Source organism: Phycodurus eques, chromosome 8, assembly GCF_024500275.1.
Source record: "Phycodurus eques isolate BA_2022a chromosome 8, UOR_Pequ_1.1, whole genome shotgun sequence".
Taxonomy (NCBI): domain Eukaryota; kingdom Metazoa; phylum Chordata; class Actinopteri; order Syngnathiformes; family Syngnathidae; genus Phycodurus; species Phycodurus eques.
In genome coordinates, this window is record NC_084532.1 from 23,060,177 (window position 1) to 23,088,128 (window position 27,952).

At 40.6% G+C, this 27,952-nt stretch overlaps 1 protein-coding gene across 1 annotated transcript in view; it reads left to right on the forward strand.

Annotated features, from left to right (window-relative positions):
• trabd2b (TraB domain containing 2B) overlaps positions 1–27,952 on the forward strand; it is a 78,674-nt gene that overhangs the window by 29,135 nt on the left and 21,587 nt on the right. The window contains 1 exon segment of the mRNA XM_061684201.1: positions 24,893–25,039. Within this exon segment, the coding sequence (XP_061540185.1) occupies positions 24,893–25,039 (147 nt within the window).

Genomic DNA, 27,952 nt, shown 5'->3' on the forward strand with positions numbered 1-27,952 from the left:
CTCTCACATCAACATCAGATTATCATCAATATCAGGACTTGAAAATCATTTTGACCTGTTGATTGAAAGGAGTAGTAGGTGCTAATTGGGATGGGGATTTTGAAATGTCCTTGTTAAAATGGGATTTATCTTGAAACAAATCTTTTTCTCTTGAAAATATGACTATTCTTGTAGAATTACGACTTGAATCTTTGAGCTTTGTTTTTTTCCCCAGCGTGTCTATGACACTTAATATTTTATATACTGTAACAGCACTATTGTCTTGTCGTTGTGCTGCAATGTGGATCTGGAACAAATCACGGGTTCCCCAAAGAATTCTCCTCCCGTCCTTAGCTGATTGTCAAAGGTAATGGTTTCAACACGTCGGGAGACACAAGGCGCAGGCGAGTGTGCCGCTGTTGACAGGCAACCAGAAAAAATAAAACAAAACAAAAAAAACTCAGTCTTTGTGAAAGAGATTGCATAGGGAGCGAGAGTTGGAGTGGAAACAAGTGTTTGTCATCAACTTGCCAACACGTAGAAAGGATGGGGGGGCGGGAGGGGGGAGGAAGGTCACACAATTGCACTAAACTTCGGGGATGTCAGACTACTGCACATTGCCTTCCTTACCTTGTGAGAGCAAAGAATGAACTCAAATGGTGGAGCAACATAGGTAGACAGAAAATATAACAATACTCAGATGTTTATATTATTTTTCCTTTGCGAAGAGAGACTAATATTATTGTGGCTTACTTAGGAGTTTTGAGGTGCACCATGTACTGGATATCTGCATGTCTATTATACTGCCCTCAGGTGGCCAAGGTGCACACACCAGAAAGAGCAGCATATTGTTCATTAAACTGAAGAAAAATGGGGCAAAAACTGTCTAATTCTTGACATTCTATTTCATTAGATCATTGCTGTAGGTTTTTTATAAAGAACAATATTATAGAGTCCGATTTTCCTTATTTAAAAACGCTGAAACAGCCAAATTGCATTGCCATTCTTTTTGATGGGAAAGATGATTTGAGATATGAGTGTTTTATGTTACGAGCGGGGTCAGGGAACAAATTAAACTCGTATTTCAAGGCACCACTGGACTTTTGTCCAGTGCGGCAATTGCTTGATAATAATGTTTTGTGGTTTGAACGTTATATAGAGGTACGCTTATTTTTACAACTTGTATGTCACTTAAGAATGTCAAAAATGTTACTTTCAAAAGTTAATAAAGGTGGGAAAATTGTGACAGACTAAGTCGGATTAATTTTTTCCGTTATTGTCTGTGGGAAACAACTGGATGTTGACCAGGTGCGACTATTGTTGTTATGGTAATTTAAAACGGATGTCTTTTTGGTATTATTTTTGCCAGAAGAGGAGAGGTTGAATAGAGGAGATGCACGAAATGCATTATATAAGGTCTTCCGGCTCACACGGTAGCTGCTGTCTCAGACTTCTAGTTAACATTGAGCCACAAACACACGATTGCTTACAGTTACTTGGAACAGGGAGTACAACTTTGGGCAATGAGCCACATGTGGCTTCACCAAGTCTGTCACAAAGACAAATACATTATCTGATGACATTGTATCTTTCCATTTCACCTTATAACGACGTGGGAAAACCAGATGACTTGTATTAATGCATGCTAACAGCCAAGGATGGGATTGGAGGAGGGATGAGACACAGGAAAAAAACTCTCCCCTACTTCCGCATTTTTCTGTAGAACTTGTAAAAAAAAAAATATATATATACAGTGTTCCCTCGTTTTTCGCGGTTAATGGGGACCAGAACCCCCCGCGAAAGGGGAAAAACCGTGTGCTCTCATTGGTCGATGTCGCGCTGGGAACCAATCAGTGCAGGCATGTACAAAGCCTCTGAGTCCACTCATCTCTTTGTTTGGCATGCAGGGAAACCTTCTCTCGCGCGCATCAACATGAAACAACGTGTCTTTCCGCAATATGGCTGCCAATATGGCTGTATTTTTTTATTTCTATTATTTTTTCATAAATATTTTGGGAAAACCCGCGAAGCACTGAAGCCGCAAAACGTGAAGCGCGAACACTCTATATCCTGAAAAATTGCAAATTTCCAACAATAATAGAAAATTTGATTTTTGCGCATTCGTTGATAAGGTTACATTAGCGAAACTGCTTATATGCGATTCAAAATTTGAAAACCGCACTAGGAAGTGCTAGCATGTATGTTAACTGCTTCGCAACCCGTAAATATATCGTATACTACTTCCCTATTAACCATTTTATTACGTTTTGACTCAGTGCTACATACATAATATATCGCAAACGACTGTCTTTCATTGGGCTCCACCTATACCTTAGGTTGAGAAGCAAGCTGTTACCATCTGATCAGTTGATTTCCACCACTGCCAATAGCAATGGAGACCTCTCTTTGCATCATCATGAGAAGTCTCCGATATCCAACCCCACAAGGAGCCAATATGAGCTATTATGATTATATGCGGGGTTAAACTGTTAATACAGTAAACCCTTCTTTTCATGGAGGTTAGAAGGCTACATAGCGAATAGCGAAAAAAACGTGAGTCATTGACCTGTCCCCTAAAACGTGAATAATCTCCTCTATTAATAGTTTAAACCGTAAACATACCACAAACTATCATCCCAAAACACTTTAATGTCATTTTAAACCTTTACACTGAAAACGAAATGGCTCACAGATGATTTGATTTTGAAAAAATCCACAGAAGCACGCGTTTAGCCTTCGCAGGGCTGTAATAATACTCATTTTCTAGCATAACGAGACCGACGTCATTTGTTTTTAAATTTTAAGCTTGAGCTTTTTCATAGCCACTCAGCAGAACAAAAACACACCATCGCAAGGATTTTCCATAACTTCCATGCACAACCTAGGCTAATTAAACTAACTCCTCTTACAGTAGTTGAGATGTGTCACTTCAACATACTTTCTTGAGACCAATTAATACTTTTTTTATTAGCCAGAGCTCCGTAGCATCTGAGTGTGTTACAGAAAGAGCAAAAAAATAATATGAGATGTTCCACAGAAATAAACGTGACTTGGTGAATAGCCAATCGCGAATAGACAGCGGTTCACCGTAATAATATAGGCAATTTTTTTTTTAATGGGGGCGCTATTTGTGGCAAGCCTTGGTCCTCAACCCCCGCGAAGACCGTGGGTCGATTATAGTTGCTTTGTCCTTGTAGACCATGAAGGCACCACCAGCACCGTGGCGGCAAGACTTAAACACAACATTTTTTTTGACTCCATGTCCATTTTTCTCTGTGCCTTTTTATTTCCCCCCACAAAGCTGACACATAGGAAGACTCACTTATGTGGAAATCACAGCGGTAATTGCCTTCATTGCTCTCTCAACACCCCTAAGGAGTGTAGATTTATAGGCTGCTGAGAAATGAAGTCCAACGCAAGTTTGAAGTTAAGTATAAGATCAATGGCAAAAAATCTGACACATTTGCACTCTTCGTTTGTTATTGCTAGTGTTGGACTGACACTTCAAACGTTTGATGGGCCCCACAGTGAGATCTTTTCCATTTTTCCTACATCTTTTACATCTGGCGATAGATAGATCACATGGCTTCCATTTTTACTTTTCAAGCCATGTCCACACACTTGGCAGATTACGGGCAACTGTAAATGATACTGTCTTTACACAAGTGACTGTACACGGGCTAATAATAGATTTAGCAGCACGCTGACTTTGTGTGCGTTAGCATTTGGGAGTGTTCTGACACCCATATCGCTGATTATATTTGTGCTCTGTTGGCAAGGCACACCAAGTTTTGTCAAATCCATTGAAATCCATTCTGGAAAAAATACCTGAAGATTTGGGAGTAGTTTACCTGAACATAAAATCATTTCAGCCATGAAGAGAGACAGAATGCATTTAAGCATAAATGATCTTACTCCCAACCTGGCTGCTGTTTGCTTCCGAATGAAATGCTCTGACCCAAAGAAATGCTGAGCATCACCTCTGGAAACCGAGACAAGTGACAGCCCTGCAAATGGGCTGGAGACACACGGTCTCACTCATCTAGTCTTATGCTGACTAGCTGTCATGTTCTCAAATTAGTACATTTATGGGTGAAAAGCAATGCACAAATTGAGGGAAATTGGTGCTAAAATAAAGAAAACAAACTTATTACCTTAATCCAAAACAAGAGGCAGTGAGCACAGACACCAGCACGAACATTAGCGTCTATCTTTCTGGCACGAGCAAGGCGAGCTTCTATCAGTGACTGTCTGAAAGAGAAGAAATTTGTTCGTGACTCAAGAGAAACAGCAACAACTGTTGTTTAGGTTAGCGTATACATTAGGGCAATAGGGACAGAACCCTGCCGCGAGTAACTGACGCAACCCCACCAAAAAGGTTTACAATTACGTATATTAATAGTTTTAACTAGAAATATACCACAGACCCTGAACCAAAAACACTTTAATTTTAAACTCATTTTACAACATTACCCTTAAACATAAATCATAAACATAACAGTCTGTCAATTGAGATGCATCGTTTCCACAGTATAAGACAACAATAATACTAATACTACAACATAAAAAAATATGCAAATAACTTTCAGCAAATACCTGTGATAGGTTGCGTAGGAAAAAAAATGTAAGTAGATGAATTCGTGAATGGCGGACTGCGAATAAGCAGGAGTTCACGGTATACTTATTTTAGGGGTCTCAGAGGCAACAACCATAAAATGTATTGCGGAGAGTTAAAAAAAATTTGACTGCATGCATGTTCATCATCATAACAGGACCTCTGCATATCAACAGGAAAGGTTGTTGGCCATTTTGATTTCTTGCCCTTTTTCATGGACTTTGGCCATTTGCAAAATCATACTATAACCAACTCCCCTCCTAGGGATTTTAGCCACTTGCCCTATATTTAATTAACAATACCATGACATTTATTAGCCGGGTTTCAATGTGAATTTAAAAAAAAAATGTTTACATGGGAATTTTCTTTGTGGATAATCTATCTATCTACAATATCTTGCTAGCTAGCTAGTAATACAAGTTTAAGTTTCCAGAAATAGAACAAGTAGACTGCAATATGAATCTTCAAAAACTGGTTGTATGAACTTGAAGAAATATTGTGTTTGTTTTAAAGAGGTAGATGCCAAGGTAGGAAAACCAAAGTTTTCTTAGCGGCAGGAAAAATAAGCCCAAAAAGCGACGCTGGTCTCAAAAGGTTATTGGCGATTATGGACGCATCAATGGCTGTGGGTGAAATCATTATGATGGATGTCTGTTCGGGTTCGGCTCTTCTGCGGCCTCTCTGCCCACCCAGGAGGACAAGCCGCCAATGTGGCTCTTGTCCTTAAAAAGCAAATCTATTCCACTTTTTCCCCCTTGGAGAAAGACAAATAAATTTTGTTTTAATCAGCCGTGAGTTCTTCAGGGGCTCATCTGGAAGGAATGTAATTGATACTGAAGGTATCCTAATATTATTCATACGCAAATGCGCTCTCTGCGATGGAGTGGCTCCGATGAGGACGCGGTTGTTCCAAGTGGCACGAAATCCTTAACGTGAGTCACAAATCATCCAAGTTATTTCAGCAAATGACTACAATAACGAGAGGCCCTCGGCGTTCCCTTCCTGTCTGTCCTCTTTCCTCCCCACGTTGGCTCCCGCTGCTCTCTGGAAGTTCCTGATGCGGGGAAAAGGTTCTCCTCTGAAAAGAGATCCAAACCGCAGGTACAGGAACGCCAAGCCTAACAGGGTCTGACAGCTCCTCGCACTGAGGCGCTTATGTGCGTCTTTAAGGGCTGCACCAGCGGGCCAAATATCTGTTTGCATTGGTTATGAAAAAGGCAAACATCCCTGGAGGAGCTCATTAACTCACTTCTCCTTTTTGGGGGGTTTATTTGCTGGTTTTCCACACGTGTGCATGTAGGAATGCTTCCACACACAAAAAAAAAAAAAAAAAAAAAAACAGTTGGATGGTTATTCATAGTCAGAATTTGATAGGAAAGGATAAGTGACTTTCTTCTCCTTCTCCTCTATCTCATCCAGCTCCCTCGTGGCCACAACCAGCAGACTCTCTGCTGTGTGATGAGAAACAGATGGGGGGCAAAAGAGTGAGAGTCAGAAACAAAAGGGGACAGGAAGAGTAATAAAATGGACATAAGTCAAACGGAGGTGATGGGGTGAGCAGATAACGGCAAAACGAGGGGTCAGGCAGGATGTAAGCGAACGCGCAGATGCTAAAAGATGACGGTGACAATTAATGTGCGTCTGCCTGTGACGATACACGCTGACAACTTGTTGGCTGTTTTGGCAACAGCAAAAGGGTAAATCTAGAACCATGAGAGTTTGCCGATAGAAACCATCACAAGCTCAACACCGCAGTAGATAGCAGCGCATCGCATCTGTGTTCCACTGCACGGTAGCTACTCGGTCCGACACGTTTGTACTAAGGCTTTTTGATCTTCAAAATCATGTCCTACAGTGTCCCCCTCACTATATCAGTTCATCGTTCATGCTCCTGCTCGGTCATAGATTTTTTAGAATTTTTATTTGTTTTTATAATGGGTTACTACAGTATACAGCCAAGTCCAAATTAGGAGAAGAAGCTCTAAAAGAAGAGGCAAATAAACTTCAGTCGTAGTCATTGTTCCCACAGAGCAGAGAATATATGCCGGTGAATATCATTGCATGCGCTGTTTGTATGTCGTTGCTCCATGTGGGTTAAAGTAACAGTTGTTTGAAGGTTTATATTTTCAATAACCCATCCATCCATTTTCTGAGCCGCCTCTCCTCACTAGGGTCGCGGGCGTGCTGGAGCCTATCCCAGCTGTCATCGGGCAGGAGGCGGGGTACACCCTGAACCGGTTGCCAGCCAATCGCAGGGCACATACAAACAAACAACCATTCGCACTCACAGTCATGCCTACGGGCAATTTAGAGTCTCCAATTAATGCATGTTTTTGGGATGTGGGAGGAAACCGGAGTGCCCGGAGAAAACCCACGCAGGCACGGGGAGAACATGCAAACTCCACACAGGCGGGGCCGGGGATTGAACCCGGGTCCTCACAACTGTGAGGCTGACGCTCTAACCAGTCGGCCACCGTGCCGCCATTTTCAATAACATCTATGCTCATTTCAATTACTCTGTCTATGGTGTTTCACATTATACTGGATGTTAGCATTAAGCTAGCAGACTTTTTATGTGAATTTCCCTTGTGGGTGAATAAAGTACCTTCCGACCTACATACCTGTCTCCTTATATATATATATATATATATATATATATATATATATATATATATATATATATATATATATTTTTTTTTTTTTTTTAAAGGTAGACATTTAAGTTTATCATTACCTTATGCTGAATTCGGCTAGCCCATCTATTTAAAAGGGAGTTTGCAGTTTTGAAACAACTAGCAAGATTTGAATGTAGCCTCACTTCACTAATCCCTCCCGAGTCGCTGTACATGCAAAGCCACACCCCACACTAACATGCACGAGCACGATTCATGACCATTCATAATGGTATGTGATTATGAAAGTGGGTAGTTTTGATAATATAAAATAGTCACAGAGAACACACATCCACTTTCAACGAAATAGCAGCGCTAGCATTACTAAGCTAGCATTAGCACTGTAAACAAGCCAACGTTAGCCACAACCGCTCCCTTAGTGGCATGACTTCTTCGTAATAGTGTGACTCCAAAACTAAACTATTTCGTTTTTGAATGTGTTTAACCTGTGGTAGGGGTAAAACTATAAAAATAATGTATATGGACCCTATATAGCGGATTTTTACATATTGCGTGTCAATCTGGAACATATCCCACACGTGATGTACTAGGTACGATGTGTCGTAGCTCGTCAGCCGTGGTTCTAGGCAGGCTGCATCGACATAGTTATGTTAATGTAAACCACAGCCGCTCACTTCATGCATTTAGATAATTAGATGCTTGCATGGTTACTTCAGTCTGACAGCGTCAATTGCTTTCAACACAAAGGAGCATGGGACAGTGAGTCTCGAGTGTTGAACTTCACACTATGGTCACGGGTTGACTGACTAAAACCTGGGCTGGAAAAAAAAAAAGAAAAAAGGAAATTTGATTTGGCAAGATTTCTTGAAACAAGTAAACATAGCTAGCCTAAAGAGACACACTGATGTCTTACGCGTCTTTATCGAATTAGGATATTATCTTAAGATATCTTCCTCATAACCAGGAATAAAATCTCAATCACAAACTATAATACCTTATTAAGATTTTTAAGAGGGAGAAAAAAAATGTTAAACGGTGAAGTGAGAGTATTTAGTAGCTGTTTGTCCGCTCACTCTCATTTCATCCTGAGGCAGAGGATGGGAAGCAAGGAGCTCAGTGTTGACTCATCCACCGTTTTGGAGGGTTGCTATGGCCACTTTGGTGCAATGAACCAGGTGGGGGTGGGGGGGTTGATGTGGAGGATAAAGAGACGTGGGGGTGAAAGTAAAGATATATTTAGGAGAAACACAGTGGAGAGCGAGGGAGTGTTTTGTTTTGGTGGAGTAAACATTCTCGTTGGGCTTGTCCTTGCTTTTCTCCAAGTGGCACAATGCAAACATATTCAATCTTTGGTCTAGCATGTGTTTGCATGCGTTTCCATGTGTGTAAACTCCTTTGTAATCTTCGCGCCGCACCAGAGTGTGTGAGTCAGTCACAGCACAGTCATCCCCTTTACATTCTTTTGCAATAATCCCAAAGTGTGCAAGACATCTGTCAGCATGTGTGCACGTACATGCACCGCCCGTGAAACCACGGCCGCTCACCCGTAACCCATCGGAGAGCACATCAACACTCCCACTGCGGCGCTTCTTGATGTGGTTCCGTTTCTGTTCAGTAGACTTTGACAGTTTACAGCTACTCTTGGCGATGTTATAGTTTGCGTGTGTGGGTGTGAGATGTTAAGTGAGAGCTCTATGTGGCAAAGAACAGAAAAACAAAGGTCCAGAGTGATGATAAGTGGATCCCACCAATGAATGGTTCATCAGAATCAGAATCATCTTTATTGGCCAAGTATGTTAAAGCAAACAAGGAATTTGTCTCTGGTAAATGGAGTCACTCTACGACTACAGCAAAAAAGACACGATAACAAATTATAAATTTTGGACAAACACAAATGTACGCTAGAAAGTACATTCAGCAATCTCAAGTCTCCAATAGTGCCGTGATACTGATCAAATGTGCAAATGATGCAGAGTGGCGGATGAATACAGGATGAATGCAGTCACAACTACTACAGACAAGACGTGTGACATTTTAACTCTTGAAGTTTTACATTAAAAGCTTTAATGCTTTTTTTTTTTTTTTTTTTAGGCCGATTGGTATCTTGTGGGAATAGTCTGTTGAATGTTTTTTATGACATGCTGTTTTACATCCTTATTTATAAGTCATTTTCATAAGTTGTATAATTCTTGAAGTGATATTTTACACTGTAAAACCTGGGAGAATTTTGAAATATCTTTTCTTTACTAACATCTATGAATGGGTTTGAAACAATTGAATTTAGTTTTAAAAAAAACAATTGTACATTACAATCACCATTGTGCACAATAGAAATGAACAAACCTACAATAAACCGCACAAACAAAGCTCTAACTTTAAAGCTCTCAAATCAAACCAAAATATGCTTGTTCTTAAGACATTTCTTCTTACTGTTTTTTTTGGAAAGAGTATTTCACTTGAATCAAGCATTTTCCCCCCCTTAAATATCTTAAGTTATAACTTTTTTTTTTAGATTTTATTATTGGCTATGAGAAAGTTTAGTTTAAAATAAGAAATACCATAAATCTATTGGTGTAGGTAGTATAAATACACTAAGACATGGGCGGACGTTTTTGAGGCTAGCCGTGTTTACTCGTTTTAAGAAATCTTTCTTAAAGCTATTTCCTGTTCAGATGGCCGATAATTTAGCTTAAATCAAGAAATACATTTCTCATTTATTACTTGTTTTCATTGCTTGCATTGTAAGTATGTGTAGAAATGACTCTGTGACAACCATCCTAACACTAGTCCAATTTTACTTACCACACGATTCACACATAACTTGTGTTGTTCTCACACAAAATTTATCATCCGCAACTATGAGATTCCTCAGCATCGCTGTGGTCCCTCTGATGATTTGTGGACCTTTTAAAGGCCGCAGTGCTGTGATGTGCTGACGGGGAGACCACAAAACCCCCGAGTATAGCTGCCCAAGTCTGCCCTTTGAGCCCCTCTGGGCTGCACGCACTGGCACACATACAAGCGTACACACACACACGAACATATGTGCGAGTGCCCTCGTGTTTAAACAGGGCGTGCACACATTCAAAACGCTCTCTGCCACTGGTCAACCCCCTTGTTCAGAAGCCAGCGTTTAGCTGCGGTTCAGAACCAATGTTTGCCTAAGAAGACGGTCTGGGTGCTAAAACGATCAAAGACAACAATCACACAGTTGTAATCGTATTGTATTTCTTCAGAGCATGCATTTTCCTGGAAGGCTGCAGGGCTGCCATCTCTACACGTGTGTTTTTTGCGAGAGAAGAAAGAATGTCTGAAGGAGTCGGAAAAAAGGCAACAGTAAAAGTTAAAAGTTATTGCTGGCTGTCTGCTGAAATCTGTTTTATCTCATTCCAAGAGGGCAGCCTTTGTCAAGTCCTTAAGTCATGAAGTCGTACCTGGCAATACCTGCTTTTATCAAACATACTTGTGCAGATGTGTTTTGCGAGGTCAATATGTTGGTCTGCGGCAGTCACACACACCAAAGCAGACTTTAGGTGTTAAGTGGGCTTAAGCACGGTTCAAATAGAGTATGCCTTAACAGTAAGCAAGAGCCAGAACACAACAAATGGAATTTCATACGCTTTCACAGGGCTGGAATATTCCTTTCCCCAGACCAATCGAAAATCATTTAAACAGTTCAATTGGAATTGTCAGGCTGCGTTCTGTCTGCGGATGTTCTGTCATGACGTGAATGTGCGGTGACGTCATTTACGCACTGGAAAATATGGCTGCTTCCAAACACAGCTGGTCTGCATTGGAGAACTTGTTTTTAACTAACTTGTTTTTTATCAAGCTGTTACTTTAATAAAAGAGTAAAAACAATCGCAACTACCGTGCTAAATAGACGACTGATTTCCATCTTGATAAATGAAGTGACATTTACATAGATCTATGCATGTCCCACATCTGTAGAAGGGCTGGTCTGATTAAATGTCATAGCCCGAGTAAATACAAGATCGGAATAAATCACATCAGGGCGGAGCCAGTGGGTGCCAGTGGGGGGGACGTGGGGGGAGGTTGGTCAACCGTCCATGAAAAAAAAAAAAAAGAAAAATCTGGTCAAATTTCAATCAGCACCCAATCAGCCAGTAGTCCTGCAGCAATATTGGTAGAGTCGACTTGAATCACTAAATATACATTTTGAAAATGCTATTCATAGTTGCGAAGGCTTTTTTTTTTTTTTTTTTTAATAACCAGCATTGGTAGACAAAAAAAAAAAAAAAAGGATTTCCAAATAATCCATAAATTCAAGGTACTGTATGAATGACAAAATAAAAACAGACTTTTTATTTTATTTTATTTTTTTACTTTGTGTTTTGAAAACTGTCTTGTACGGACAATGTCGTCACAACAAACTGAAAATGTTGTAATAAGCTTGGCAAGCCGGTTGCAAATGTCACCTTGTAAAGAAACAGTATGTGAATGGGCAGCAATAGCTTGTACCGCCAGTGTTCTTATCTGTAAATTTGTCTGGAATTCCTTTTGTCAGGATGTACTTAAGTTTAAAAAAAAATGCATGTGCTTAACTTAAAAAAAAAAGAAAGAAAAATAAACACTTATGGATGCATCTGTTCTGTTTTCACAGATGACCATTTTCACATAAACAGCCAAAACACCAATTTCTAAAATTCCGTTTTCAGTGGAAAATGTATGAATGGTTGTGGGAAGCCAGACACTGTAACACAACCAAGAGCAGAACATGTAGCAGTCTTGTAATGGAACAAACATATTTATCTTCAAAACAGAGGAGAGAACTGCACTTGTTGCTTAGGTGTTCTTCTCGAACTATTGCTATCTATTGCTTAGAATGCTCAAAACACAAGCACACCCCCGTGTGAACTACACATACTTTCCATACTTTTATAAGCCTCTTATCACAGGATTCAACAAAAATGCAAAATTTATTGGGCTAAGAGTAGATATCCCACTAATGTTTAGTTTCTTGATAAATATGAAATCTCCAACATTCTCCAGCCCCATGCTTAGTGTCTATCCCGAAAAGAGTCACAAGGTCTTCAAGAGAGCTCTCTGCCTAAAGAGCTGACCGGATATATTAGATAGATATGTCAGACGTACAGTATGGACATCTGAAATGATGAACTCACTTTTGCCAGTCAAGGGCAGGAGAGTAAGGAGAAAGATCCCCTTTTTTTTTATTGAAACCATCACATGCCATTGACACCAGACACAGCATAGCAGTTAGAGACACACTGATGCAATAAAAGTTGAAGATGTACACATTCATACGCACTTTTCTAACAGTCAAAGATTTTAAAAACATTTATAATGAACACACTTGCCACAGTCTGTATCCCCTTTGGTTGAAAAGACACTACCAATGCTCCTTGCCGTGTTTGTTTTTCCGCAGGCGCGACACGATTGCATGAAATTGAACATTTCTGCGCTGATTTGCCGTGACACGGTGTGCTTGTGAGGGATTACGCTCGCGACAGAGTCAAATAAGGGCTGCGAAGGTCTTTCTGCTCCCCAGGTCATGATCTTTTTTTTACCATTGACATCAGTGTCACAATATGTGTGCAAACATCTGCAGAATCTACCAAGATAGCACTCATACGAAGGCTATACCACATTGAGAACTATGGTTTTGTAAGAACAGGAATTCTGCCATTCTACTAGTATGAGCAGGAGTAGTTTGTCTCAGTAAGTGGAAGCCTCGTGGTATCCTCACAAAAACCTTTGAGGCTTTGTCCTTTGCTCAAATGATCTTTAAATAATTTCCATTTTGGTCATTTGTAGTTGCAGAATAATAGCGTCTGCGTGCATGGAATCACAGATGCATGTTTTAGGACCGATACATGGACAACAACTGGAGTTGATCAGCCAGTGGACCACATAGTAACTGTATGTGGTTAGGTTTAAATGCTGTTTTGGGGGGTTCTAGAATCCACAATCCATGTGAAAGTGCGCTAACAAGAACAATGTATTCCTGGTGGGTGTCGAACATTTTTCTCTAAAAAGGGGATTTGACTTGAATCCGTTCCACACGACTCGCATGACGTGGTCCGCCTAACACTAGAAGGGCGTACGAGACGCAGGGATGTTCGCCACCGCCCTGACTTCAGTCACCTGGACCTCTCGCAGGTGATTAGGTGGCACTCTCACATTTCAGCCGCCCCTCTGAAGTGGACTTTGAAAGGGACAAATCATTCTTTTGGACTGATCGTGTCCAAAGCCGTAAGGCCAGGCAAAGCTGAGGGAGATAAGAGAGGGCGATGTTGGGATGTCTTAAACATATGCCAATGGTTCTCATCTGGTTTGGATAGTATCGCACACATTGTAGGAACCAATAAGATTTGTTTTTTGTTAAAGTGAAAAATGTGGTGTGTGAAATGTGTTGGGATTAGTGGAGGCCACGATGATCGTGATGGGCGACAAGCTTTAAGAAAGCGATAAAGTTACCGCGGCCTGATCTAGAAAGGATGCATAACTCCCACGTTGAGGCCCAGGGACAAAAGGTATTTAGGCTCCATTAAGCATTTAAAGGTAGTTTGTAGTTTTCAAAACAACAACAACAACAAAAAAACATTTTTTAGCCATACATGTTAAAACTGTGTGTATGAACTGAGAGTAGAATATTATTAAATTGATTGTTTGAAAAATCATCCCTGCCTCTAATTTTATTTTAATTATAATGTTATAACTTGGTACGGAGCGACAGGAACAGCCTATCAGAGACTGCGCAGATAGAAGGCATGACCGAACAGATGTCAATCATTTGTCTCAACACACAAGCAGGAACAAGCAGCACGTGTGGCATGCCAGCTTCACGGTACACCCACCAACAGACTTTTTTATTTGCCTGAATATTTTCCCTCCAGTTAGCAACAAAAGTTAAAAAGAATGAATTGGACAGATCCCAGCGTACATATAGACAAACAACCATTCACATTCACCCATTAGGACAATCTATTCTTCAATGAACCTAACATGCATGTTTTTGGAGTGTAAGAGGAAGCCCTTGCAAGCACTCAGGGAGGATGTAAACACCATTTCGAATCACAAACCTGATAACTGTGAGGCAGACAGCAAACAAATTGGACGGACGACGGCCCATATCTAAGAAAAACTTGACCACCGTACAACTTTGCTTGTGGTCACAAGGCAGCTCATGTTAAATATACATTAAGTGTGAAAGCAGTTGTCGTGGTAGTGTACTGCATTTCATGCATCTACAATCTCTCCTCTTTCTTGCAAGGAATAAATTCAAGATAATTCTTGGCGCTTCCCAGGTGTGTATTACAGTCATATGGGACAATTATATTACTGGAAGCCTAACAATTGCTCACATATGCACATATTAACCTACTGAATAATTCACAGTGGTTTTGAAAACACTTCAAGGTACTCGTTTACCCTCGTAACACCTCATAAACACTCAATCGTGAGATGTTTTTGATTCCCTCAGTGGCCATTTTGAAGAGGCCGAACAGAAATCGTTTTATAGACACCAGCGTCCGAAGTGCGAGCTTCACTTTTGACGTGTTATAAAAACATCAAGGAGTGTGGCAGCTCTGCGTTCACTTTTGGCATTGCAACAAGTTGTGTAAACAGACGGTAAAAACACAGTCGCTATATTATCACCATAATAAGGACATTAAATGTTCATTAAGAGGTTCAGGGGATTTTTTTAGGGGATGCCGTCGTGGTTTTTAGGAGGCTAGATTCACATGTGAGGAAGGCTGGAAACTTTTAGGTAAATTATGAAATGGAAATTATCAATAACTTATTATATAACTTATTATTATAAGTATACTAAGAGAATAAAAGGGATTTTGGTCAGTTAAGTGTCTCTAGATGATGTTTTCTCCATGGAGCCAATTTCTTAGTTTTCCTGCAATGTCCGCGCGTGCACACACACACGCACACACACACACACACTCACACACACACACACACACACACACACACACACACACACACACACACACACACACACACACACACACACGCGCTTCATTCCCAGCTCATACACAGTTCCATTACTCGCTCACTCGTCCCTTAAAAGGGCCGCACATAGCACAACTCAAGGGACTTTTTCCATTTTTCTTTTCCTTTTTACTATTCTAGCGAAATGTCACTTTATATTAAACTGTCCGTTTGATTTTGGCCAAGGATATTTGAGGGGTTCCACTGTTCTGGAATGCCGTTAAAAGTAAAACAAAAACAAATGTGTTTTCAAGTCAGTGAAACAGCTTGAGATGACATAAAAATCCTTTAAAAACTTGAATTTTGGCAACTTGAACGCATGAGTTAGAGCCTGATGAATATTGTCAGCTAAAAATGGAGCTTGAAATCATATTTGTTAAAAATGGCACGAAAATGTTTGTGTTATGTAGTAGCCTGATAGGGGGAAAAAAGCATTATTGGTTTCTTTTTTTGTTGATTGAGTTTACATATGTGTTTAATGTTCCAGGACTGGTGTCACAAAAGATATATTTCAAACTACACTGTGTTCCAAATTATTATGTGAATGATGATTTTTCTCCGATTTTTCCAAACAGTTGATACAAATCACAGTCTGCGTAATTTTCAAGTCATCAACCGTCAGTCTATAATTCAAAGGTTTTTGAACAAACCTCCCAATGATAACTATTTTGTTTTTAAAAAAAAGTTAAAATGTACTGTGCTGTTCCAAATTATCACACACAACAGTCTGAAGACACTTGGCAGGTTTTAAGAACTAAAAATAGTCCTTTTTTGAATTTCCAGCGTAAGGTCATACTTACTGAAATCAAAATCTATTTCAATCAAAAACATAAAAATCAAGTTACATTTTGACATAGGACCCCTTATTTGACAGCAGCTTCACAATTCTTCCATCCATCAAACTTGACTTTTTGGAGAGTTTCAGCTTGAATTTCTTGATGGTATATTGTCATGCTTTCAGTAAATATGACCACCTAAAGATGCAAATTCAATAAATGACTATTTTCAGTTCTTTAAAACCTGTCAAATGTCTTGAAGCGCTGTTGTGTGTAATAATTTGTAACAGTGTATTTGAAGCTTTTTATTTAAAAAAAAAAAAAAAAAAAAATGTTATTGTTGGGAGGTTTGTTCAATAACATATGAATTCTATTCGGACAGTTGTTGACTTGAATATTATGCCAACAGTCAATTGTATCAACTATTCAGGAAAATCTGAGAAAAATATCATTAGCATAATAATTTAAACAAAGTTTAAGTATTCTTCAACAAACAGACTTTTTGCTTGTCATTTGGTTCTCGGGGCCACCCAACATGCCTAAAATTCCATCGCTTCATGTTAATAAGGGGCAGTTGTGTCAGCTTACATTGATCCGTTTAAAAGTAAGACGTTTGCCACATCACCAGATGTCGGACCGAGTATCAAAAGAAAACAAAGATTAGCGAGATTTCGCACTGTATTTTTCACTTCTCTTTCCAGCACTGGACTTCCACTGCGAGGGACCGGCTGTGAGCTTTTTCTGTGAGAATCAAGTGAAACCTTATTATGTTGGGTGTTTTCTGGGGGTGGGGAGCAGGAAAGCCAGGATGACCGGCCCAGCGGCGGCCCTGCCAAGTCAAACACCAGGGTTTATTTGTAGACAAGTATACAGAGAGCTGGGGCAACACCCAACACCCCCCCCACTCACTCACTTTGATTAAATGGAGAAGCAGGAGTCCTAGGAGCACAGGGGCAACCAGCGCCAATGGGGGAGAAACAATTGCAAGGTGCATGTGGAGAGACAGGAAGGATGAGAGACAAGCCGAGACGGGCATATCTGCCCTCCCCTGCCCCGGAAGGGTGGAAGGAAGACGGAAGGGAAATAAAACGAGGCTTTTCTGTGGAAGCTGCGAGCAGCAGGCCTCCGCCTCTGGGATTGTCCCCGTGGTAATCCCTGGATTTCCTACTCTGAAACAGAAGGTCGAGTAGGCACAGCGGTAGAATGAAGCAAAAAAGGAGAATTTGTATTTACGCTGGGGTGCGTTGGCATTAACGGGGGATAAAGAAAGACGGACGCGGGTGATGACTCAACGCGAGGCCGACGCCAGATGGGATGAGTTGAAAGTGCAGCTTACCTTCAAACAAGCGACTCAAGTCCGCATTGCTGCAAGGCGCCAAGAGGCCGTAAAACGTCTTCTGGCGAGGTTCCGACGCAGGGAGGCGTTTAAATGCTGCCTTGAGAAGGCCCTGACAGGTTACATGGATCCCCGGAGAGTAGAAACCCAAGAACGTCACGAGGAGCCGCTGATAAAAGCGGATGAGAAAACGGCGGATCTATCGTGCGAGACTGTCCACATGACTTTGATGGGCTCTTGGGTGACACCATCGCTTCCTCTACTTAATGTATTCAAGGTGCATCTCTGACTATAACATCAGACAATAGCAGGATTTTAAACCTCCCTTGTCACTGCCAATTACACGTGCATGCATGAAGTCATATGAGATACTACAGCTTTGATGGTAACGGCCACAGGGGCGTTTTAGCGCGTACACACTGTAGGCAATCGGTGCTGTGCTTGGGCCGACACAAACTCCAGAAGTTTCGCAATAGGTGTGGGACTTGAATTATTTTAGTTAGAATTAAACAGTTTGCCCATCATGATGTCATACATTCATTGTGCGACTGCTTCTGGTGTGCTCAACATGGCCACCGGGAAGCAGTGTGAAACATACATACAAGTATATACTGTACATGAAAAGAAATGTTCACAACTGCTTAGTAAGCTTCAGTAATATTCGTCATTTTTTGAGGGTGTAAAGAATATAAGCCTGCGAGTATTGCTATATTGTCATTGTACATGTGCTAGTGCGCCATTTGCGTTCAAATATCCAACAGCTTGAAGCAAGCTCTTGGCCTCTTATTTTGAAATTGTTCACACTCTGTCAAACCTTTGCTTGTTGTAAAGCGCTCGCAACTCCAATTTTTGCTCGCAGCTCGAGAAAAAACAAATTGTCCGAGCGACGGCTCGTATTTTGAAAAACTCGGAAGTCTGCTCACTTGTAAATCGAGGTACTAATGTGTACTGAAATAAAGATAATGTTAATAGTAATTCTGTTGTATGAATGCCAACAGTTGGATACAGGGGTTAATTTTACCTTCTGCCATCTAGTAAGAGTGTTAAATCATTTTACCTGTCACTAGACGTGGCTGCCACGGACAGATGAACATAATTACATTATTTGTAGTAAAGAAATACTTTTCTGGATAATTTCCCACGATAACCTGATGATCATCTCTCACAGCACTGAGGATGGGACTCAGTGGCCTTAATGCTTTATTTTCTGCTTCGCCACTGTGATCATGATGGGAACGTGCTCTCACACAAGACGTTTTGGAGCTGCTGGGAACCCAGCACTGATCTCTCCTATTCTCGGGCTGCCCTGGATGTTATTTCAACTCCTTACCTAACTCTGGGCCCCGCAGGGTGCCGCGAACCCAATCCCCCCCTCGCCCTCTGTCCCCAGAGGGACGCAACGGTGCATGTCATGGGGGTCAGGGGTCCAGCGAAGCCTTTTCAAGCCGTGAAACTCAAGCGGCTCTCTGGGGAGGCAAGAGCGGCCGAGGGGAACGTACCACCCTGTTTTTCTTCAATCAGCGCCTGATTAAATGACGGCGAGATAAAGACGCAGAGAAACGACTCTCCTCGGGTTTGGAGGGTCACCACAGAGTCTGAATATATCCGTGATTATGATAACAATAATCACACTGCATCCTTGTGAATTTAGGGGCTCTTGCTTGAAATTAAGACCACATTTCGCTGTCACGTAGTCGCTTTGTTACAAAGACAAACGAGAAGATTGTGAGTGCTCTATTTCCATTTAAGAACATGATCAACAATAACAAAACCTGTTTTTTATTTATTTATTTATTCAAATGTATAACTTGAGCAATCCCTGCATATTCGCAGTCCCCAAATTCACGTATTCAAATTTTTTTTTTCACAGAGGAATCTTTCCCTTGGCATTTTCTTTGCTGTTTGTTTGGTCACTTCTTTTTTTTTCGTCACTTCTGTTTCTTGTCTCGTGCACTGATTGGCTAGCTAACAGCCAATCAGCGTGATCAACTGTCACCAACGGCTGACGCCGTTTTGCATATTGAATCTGGCCAAAACTGGTTAATTTGATACAATTTTTCTCAGGAACACTTGTTACTGTTGTCAAATAGTATCGGTATAATTTACCCTTTATTTTATAATTCATTTACTATCTAAAATAAGTAAATTTTTGATTATTTTAATGGATTATATTCACCACTTTCCAAAATCGTTTTTACACTGTATGTTGAAGTTATTACTGGTAAGTACATTTCAACTGAGAGACAACTTTGCATGTTTGGGAGAAAATCCATCCATCCATCCATTTTCTGAGCCGCTTCTCCTCACAAGGGTCGCGGGAGTGCTAGAGCCTCTCCCAGCTATCTTCGGGCAGGAGGCGGGGTACACCCTGAACTGGTTGCCAGCCAATCGCGGGGCACATATAAACAAACAACCATTCGCACTCACATTCACACCTACGGGCAATTTAGAGTCTTCAATCAACCTACAATGCATGTTTTTGGGATGTGGGAGGAAACCGGAGTGCCCGGAGAAAACCCACGCAGGCACGCGGAGAACATGCAAACTCCACACAAGCGGGGCGCCGGGGATTGAATCCCGGTCCTCAGAACTGTGAGGCAGACGCTTTAACCAGTCGATTACCGTGCCGCCGGGAGAAAATCCAATCATCTATAAACCATTTATTCTTTTAGGGTAATGTAAAATGAGTTTGAAATTAAGTTATAGTGTTTGATCATAGCTTTTGGTATTTTTACAGTTTAAACTATTACTATAGGCAGTTAAATACTTTTAGGAGGGGCCTCAATTACTCAGGTCTCACGAAAAGCGGGGATTTAGAGTATTCAGCAAATGGACAAACATCTGTGCAAAAGCAAGAAGAAAAGAGAGAAATAAATAAGGGGAAGGCATATGTTTGTTTTCTTGCACCTGATTTATAATAGCCTGCATGCGTGCAAAAACCACCGACCCAAACTCTCCACCACTTGGTAATCCTGGAGGATCATCGCTTCCATCTGCGCAGCACATGCTCCCCTCCTCAAAAACAAGCTTTTCATCCTATCGGACAATTCAGTCACATTTTACTCTCTCTTTGACTCAATTTAAATGCCCTTTCTTGAGGTTTCAATGAAAGCATAAAGGGGAGCAGACTCATGTGAATGTGTAAATGCAGTAATACGTAATGCTTTATACATTTTTATTTCTTCTTGTTGGACCTCATTTGTGGCCCGTAAAGTTCGCCACGCCCTCGCGCAAGCTGGCTAACATAATTCTGAGCCAACCACCAAATACTATATAAAGGTCAATCGCTGTGAATGCACGTAAACTTACTTTAACATGAATGATTTTTAACTGTTTGCTATCCAGAAATCTAATGAATTGTTGGACATCAGGTTAAAAAAAAATAATAATTAATGAGATCCTCAGTGTGCGCTCCACTGTCCAGATTAGTTCCTTGAAAGCTTTTATTTGATGACAAAAATCTAGGCTAGAAAAAAAAATAGACGCTCTATCAGAGGCTGAGATCACTGGCCACTTCATTAGGTACACCACAGACTGACAGAGATGTTTCGAATATTACAGCTACAGGGGTTGTATTTTTGTTTGTCTCAATTGTTCATTTTGAACATGAAAGCGAAACAATCAACAATACACAGTGTTCCATGTTTAAAAAGGAGCGAGAATAAGCCTGGATTTAAGAATTTAACCACTTCTCTAAGTTCTGTTCATTTAAGGTACATTCAGATTCGATCCCGCTTCCATGACAACAATGCTGTAATGAAAAATGAACATGATCATATTAAATAATATAAAGAGATATTTACATCATCATTATGAATTGGCATGGACAAAGGATCTAAACAATAACACATTCATCAGATAGACAAGTACCAAATAGTAAATGTAAATAAATAAAATACTATAATAACACCCTTGTGAACACCTGCCAACTATCACAACCAGGTTTCATCTGTGTATCACGTGAATATACGATTTTTATATTTAGTTTTAAATTGTTTTAAGTTTGGACGTTGTTTTAAGCCCTCAATTAAACTGTTAAGCTAAATTAGTAAGATACATGAGAATGTTTAATCAGAGTTCTACACCACTAATAAACCTGAATGTGTTAAGTAATTAATTATAGAAAACTGTTAAATGTGTTATGACTGAAGCACTTCAAACCTAAACTTGTTTCGGCGAGCATAGACACCGGTGCTTACGTTATTTTCTACTTGTAGTATGAGGAAGGCTTGTTTGGAAAGGTAACTTGTCGAAAAAGAAGTAATAGACAATAATATGTTGTGAGGCCAATGGATTTTTTTAATGTTGGATCACGAGAAAATCTTAAACTGTTACTGCCTATATTGCAACAGCGTTTGAGTTGACAAAAAGTCCTTTCAAAAGCTTGAATTTTATGGATATTGTGAACAGTGTCCATCAAAACTGAGCCTTTTTAGTAAGCTTGTAAAGGTTCTTCTGTATAAACTCCGTCACCATGGCATCAGCTGCAGTTTCGTTTTGTACCCCGGAGAAAGACAATATTGAACTTGTACAGCAATACTTTCATTCACCAAGATTTCTGTGTTTCTTCTGGCTGTCTGGTTTGTTCACAGAAGTGTTCTAAAGCATTGAGCAGGTGTTCTGACACTTTCATGTACTGACTCCAATCAAGGGTTTTTGTTGGGGGGGGGGGGGGGGGGGGGGATGGAAGTTCCAGTGGCAGTCAAGGATTTAAGAGAGTGGTCACTCATCTAGAGCGGCAAAATTAGCTTCTCTTGCAAATTTGTTGGAATTGGCCTCTTTGGGTTGTAGTTTTATGGACGATAGAAAGATAAACTGAAGTATGATACTATTATTGCCGAGCCAGAAGATCGAGGGCTGAGATATGATCTCAAAAGAAACACAGAAGGTAGTTATCGCTGCCAAAGAGGTTATATTTTTTGTTTCCGCTTGTGGTTTTGTTAAATAGCAGAATTACATATAAAGGACTTTTGGGTTTTCTGCGGAAAAAAAAAACAATGTAAAAAAAAATTGAGTGATGCATCTGGTTTTGCGCTAGCTGTTTTTTTGCTGTATGGATTATTTCTAGTCTGTTCATTCCTATGGTGCAAATTGGTAGATATCATAAATAACTGGCGAAAGGAGCCGTTGCGTGAATTCATCGTATTTCTATGGATGCATAACAGTAACGCATTACAGTGAACCCCTGCCCATTCGTGGTTTACTCGTCATGAATTCACCTCTTCATGCTTTTTTCTGTGGAACCCAACTTCAGCTCTTTGATGGAAAGCTCACCAATTCTTGTTTTTTGTGCTCTTTCAGTAACACTCTAAGATGGCTCAAGATGGCACCAAAGGCCTGGCTAACACAAAAGTAGTAATTAGGGTCAAGGAAGTATGTTGAAGTGTTCAATCTCAACGGACTTTGTGTCTTGGGGCGGAGCTAAGTTTAGCCTGGGTTGTTATGGAAGTGGAATGTACACTACAGATCTTTTTTTTCTTCTTTTTTTGAATTAAATAATCTGGAAGCCATTTATTTTTAAGGGGAATATTGTAACATGGTTTGAAATTACATTAAGGTGTTTTGATCATAGTTTTTTGTGTATTTTGAACCTCTAATAAAGGCTATTATATAATTTTTTTACCAGTTTACCGGTGGTCCCTCCCTAGAAAATGGACTTGGGGATTTACTGTATCTCTTTTTGAGAGCACATTATTTGATAATGCTTTTGCACTGGCCGCTCATTAAATTGTACAGCTGTACCTAATGACGTGTCCGGTGGGCATACAGTATGGTTGCGAAAGCAACATGTAATTGTGTAAATTACGGCTTCAGGGTAAATGAGTTGCGCAGCTGTATCAGACTGTAACTGCTATGCGAATCATCTACATTCCAAAAGTTGACTTTCTTGGACGGCTCTCGTCCTCCAAAGCCAACAGAGATTTGAAGTTATGACGAGATGAGTCATTTGGCGTAATCAAGTCAGTTTAGGTGCAATGTAGAAGTGTGTGAAAGGGCTTCACGTGGGCCTCCGGTTCCTGTAGGGGAGCGCTCAGCGGCGATCAACTGCCCCGGCCCACGTCAGGCCGATCACATGTGGCACGGCACTGCAGGGGTCGGTGCGAGGCGGGGGGACGGCTTCGATTTGACCCATCGAGCATAGTCGCTATGCTGAACGCCGGCTGCATGTAGTAAATTCTCTTTAAAGAGGGTTTACTTTTGCTATTAATGGCCGTTGTAGATTTACGGTGCCCCGGTGACAGAGAGAAAGGTTTTAAAGAACTCGCTCCAAACTTTCTCCTCCCTTCACCAGAAACACAGTGGTGTGCATTTGCGGTGGGGTTTTACCTGCAGCTGACCTCAAGGGAAAGTACCTTACAAATGACTAAAGACAGCCTCTTTTACACAGAGATTCCACAACACAGTCGAGCAAGCCACCATTTATTAATCAATTCAAAATATATATAAAAATCACCTTTTTGCATTTTTTTTTTTTTGTCTTGAGCCTTCAGCTATTTGCTGGGAAAACTCATCTGGGTATCTATCAATATGAAGTGCCTTTGGTGTCCATTGTCATTATTGGGAAACCGCCGCTTCAAGAAGCCCTCTGATATTTTCAGAGACATTATTACCAGCATTTTGTCTTTCTTTGATGGAGGCTGAAACAGTGGCTAGCTGCACAGTAAATATTTAAACTCATGTTTCACAATTTTCGTCATATTACGAGTGTAGGTTGGATGTCGTCAAACATAATGTGTCCACTCTGTCATAGTGAAATTTTAATTAACATAACCTAATGTTCAGAAAGGTTTAATCCATCTGTTGAACAGTTCGTAGTCTTCTTGCTAACTAAATCGTGTTCCTCAGTGAAGGTGCACATTATATGCTAACATTAGCCAAAATTATCAACCCTGTCATTGTCTACGCTGTCAGCAAGCTCACATATTTTGCTGTTTGAATGTAAATTGCCTGCTTGCAGTATTATTATTATTTTTAATGAAAAAACATATACATATGACTTGACCAATATGCATTTCTAACAGCATGCCATCTATTTAATACAATGACGATGAATATCTCGGCGTATTGTGCTCTTTCTGTAATGACTTAAAATGTGCAAGCTCTGGTTAATAGGAAAGTAATAATTGCTGTCAAGGAAGTATGTTGACGTTATACATCTCGACTGAGAGACTAAGACCTTTGTATGTCAAGGAGGAGCTAAGTTTTGATAGCGGAGGAGTCATCAGTCCAACAGTCTTGACTGTGTGTGTATATTTTTGCTCTGGTGAGTGCCCATTAAAAAGCTCAAGCTAACAAACAAAGTTGCTATTTTTACAAATTGCGATGGCAATATACATGTGTACTTAATGCAACACGTTGCAGCAAGCATGGACAGCAGAGCTAATGTTAGCTTCAAGCCTACGAGCAAGGCAGGCTCGTTTGTCTTGGAATCAGGCTGAAAGAGAAGGAAGTGACTGACGCGTTGTGTTAGGTTTGTTGTTATTACGTAAAAGTAAAATAAAGAGAAAATTTAATCAGCGGACGCAAAACCTAATCTCCTCATCTGTCTGTGTGTTTCTTCCCTCAGGTGCTGTTCGCCTTGAACCAGACGCTGCTGCAGCACGAGGGTGTCCGAGCGGGCAGTCTGCAGGGCTCCTACACCACCGAGGACCTCATCACGCACTACAACTGTGGGGACCTAAGCTCCATCATCTTTAACCGTGACAACTCACAGGTCTGCATGATCTACTAAGTCCTGTTATATCCCACGTTTTCATGGGCTATTCTGTATCCGACGATCGATAAAAATTGTTGTTATGGTTGTTTGCCGACATGACGACAGCGTTCTGGAACCTGAAAATCGTTTTAAACAGCACTGTCTAAACACTGAAAATTACCATCAAAGAGAGTTTAAAAGATGGCTCAGGATAAGACCTGGGTGGCCAAGCAGTTGGTCGTGTTTCTTTACAAGATAACATCACTGACTGCTGGTTTGACATCCATCCATCCATCCATTTTCTGAGCCGCTTATCTTCACAAGGGTCGCGGGCGTGCTGGAGCCTATCCCAGCTATCTTCGGGCAGGAGGCGGGGTACACCCTGAACTGGTTGCCAACCAATCGCAGGGCACACATAAACAAACAACCATTGACACTCACATTCACGTCTAAGGGCAATTTAGAGTCTTCAATTAACCTACCATGCATGTTTTTTGGGATGTGGGAGGAAACCGGAGTGCCCGGAGAAAACCCACGCAGGCACGGGGAGAACATGCAAACTCCACACAGGCAGGGCCGGGATTTGAACCCCGGTCCTCAGAACTGTGAGGTAGACGCTGTAACCAGTCATCCACCGTGCCCTGGTTTGACATGTGTCGTGGATATGAAAAGTCTACACACCCCTATTCAAATTTTCATTCATAGAAAATGGGTGGATGGATAGATTTTTTTTGTTTTTGATAAATCATTTCAGAACATTTTCCATTATTAATGTCACCTTTAACCTGTACCACGCAGTAAAAAAAAAAAAAAAAAGAAAGAAAACAAACAAACAAAAAAAGTCAAATAACAACTGAGATTATGTGGTTTGCCCAAGTGTGCACACCTTCATAACTGGGGATGTGGCTGTGTTCATAATTAACCAACCATTCCTGTTCAGTGGGGAATCAGCACACACCTGCCACAATTTAAAGTGCCCCTGATTAACCTCAAATAAAGTTCATATTCTGATCGTGTTTTCCTGACCATATATTACGTCAATTTTGTAGGTCTGTAGAAACCAACATCATTTTGAGAGTGTTGTCATTATGTCAAAAGCACAAAGAAAACATAGATTTTTAACAGGTCTGTCATGAAAATCAGACCCTTTATCAAACATTATTTTGTGTTAAGCCTGGAAGCCACACAAAGATAGTTTTGAGCCCAATTCCCCTCTTCCAACCATCAATTCCAATTCCCCTGTAGCTGCTTGCGACCGGATACAAGAGTTAGCGTGTCGACAGTTGGTAAAATAAATACAACAGACTCGCTACCAAGGGAGATAACTAGCTAACTAGCATGGCTAACATCAGTTCGATCCGCTCTGGCGTTGCTTCACAAAGCGGAGAAGAGCAGAGAAATAGCTTCAAGAAATAAGTATTTTTCTGTCGTAGGCTTTTACATTTATATTTGTATGTTTTTATTATGTATTGTTATGGAAAAATTCAATGGAAAAATATTATTATTTATCGAACTTCAAAATAATGCATTTTAGAGCTGTAATTGCAGTACTGTAATACTTTGGAACCGTGATATTTCTGCTCAGCTCACGGTTATAATACCGTCAAACCGGCCCATGCCTAGTTGTATCTAAAGCAATAGGCTTGCGTGTTAGCTTTTAGCATCAGTTAACTAGCTTTGTAACTGACATGAAATTTGTAAATTATGATGTTTGCGTGAATTTGTTTTCAATGCAAAAACAAAACTGTAAAACAAGAATAATACCTTCACTTGTTCATGGCCACCCACACGCAGTTTGTGAAAATGTTTCTGTTTTTTGTTTTTTTGTTTAAACACAAGCAGAAGCTAACCACACACAAAAACAACACGACCATTTTTCCCCCTACATGGCAACCAGGCTCTTTGCATATGCACCACGCATACCAATCTCCAATTCTAAATAAATGTGAATGTCAAAAGATTCCATCCAATCTTTGAAACATCTTTATGTCCCAAATAAACTGCAGTTTTAGTGGGGGATTGCCCAACTTGTATTGCCGTAACTGTGATATAATAAAGAAATAACTCAAGGGACATGGATCAGGAAATGCTTTGCTACAAAATTGTGTCCCCTTGATGATCAACAAAATACTGTAGCTTACAGCATTTTACAAGACAATGCTCTTATTTCAAAGAAAACAACAGTACTTTACAGCTTCTACAACCACACGCACAAAATGTTGTCACTAGATCTTGATGCTCTCCAAAACTCACTGTAAATCCAGTTTACCAGACACATTAAACCCAGCACACAATGTAACCTTAGCTTTACAAGTTATTCACACCAGGGACCCGCAAGAAAGTGTGAATGTCATGGAGGTGAAAAAATAATAAAAAAAAAAAAATAATCACAAATATTTTCTCTCTGGCCTCTCTCGTGTCACTTTCGTGCTTTCTGTCCATTTGTCTTTCTTACTCAGTCGGCTCCCAGGAGGTTATTTCAGCGCTCCTTTCACTGGAGTGGCCCACCGGTGGCCTCCTGCCCTTTAAATCAGAGCAATCGAGCCGTAATGAAATGACACGTAGTGGAGCTCTGCAGCACATGCTAGAGCCATCAGACGCCTGGGGCTCTGCGCATGTGTGTGTATGTACATGTGTGTGTGAGAGAGAGCAGAGTTAACACTCAGGACTGCAAGTGAGCGACTGATTGGACCCAGTTCGGGGACCTCCAACATAGCTACTCATGTTAAAAACAGGTCAGGTATGAATTGTGAAGTCGCTAGTATCCAGCACTCATATAACACTATCATTTCAACACATTGCCTGCACAAATTCATGTAGCAGCACCCTGAAAGGAGATGCAATGGGGCAATATTCTAAAGTACTATAGAGAAGTTGTTCAACCTCCTATTTGGAGAAAACTGCTCTCGGCTCATCAATTGCTGAATGTGT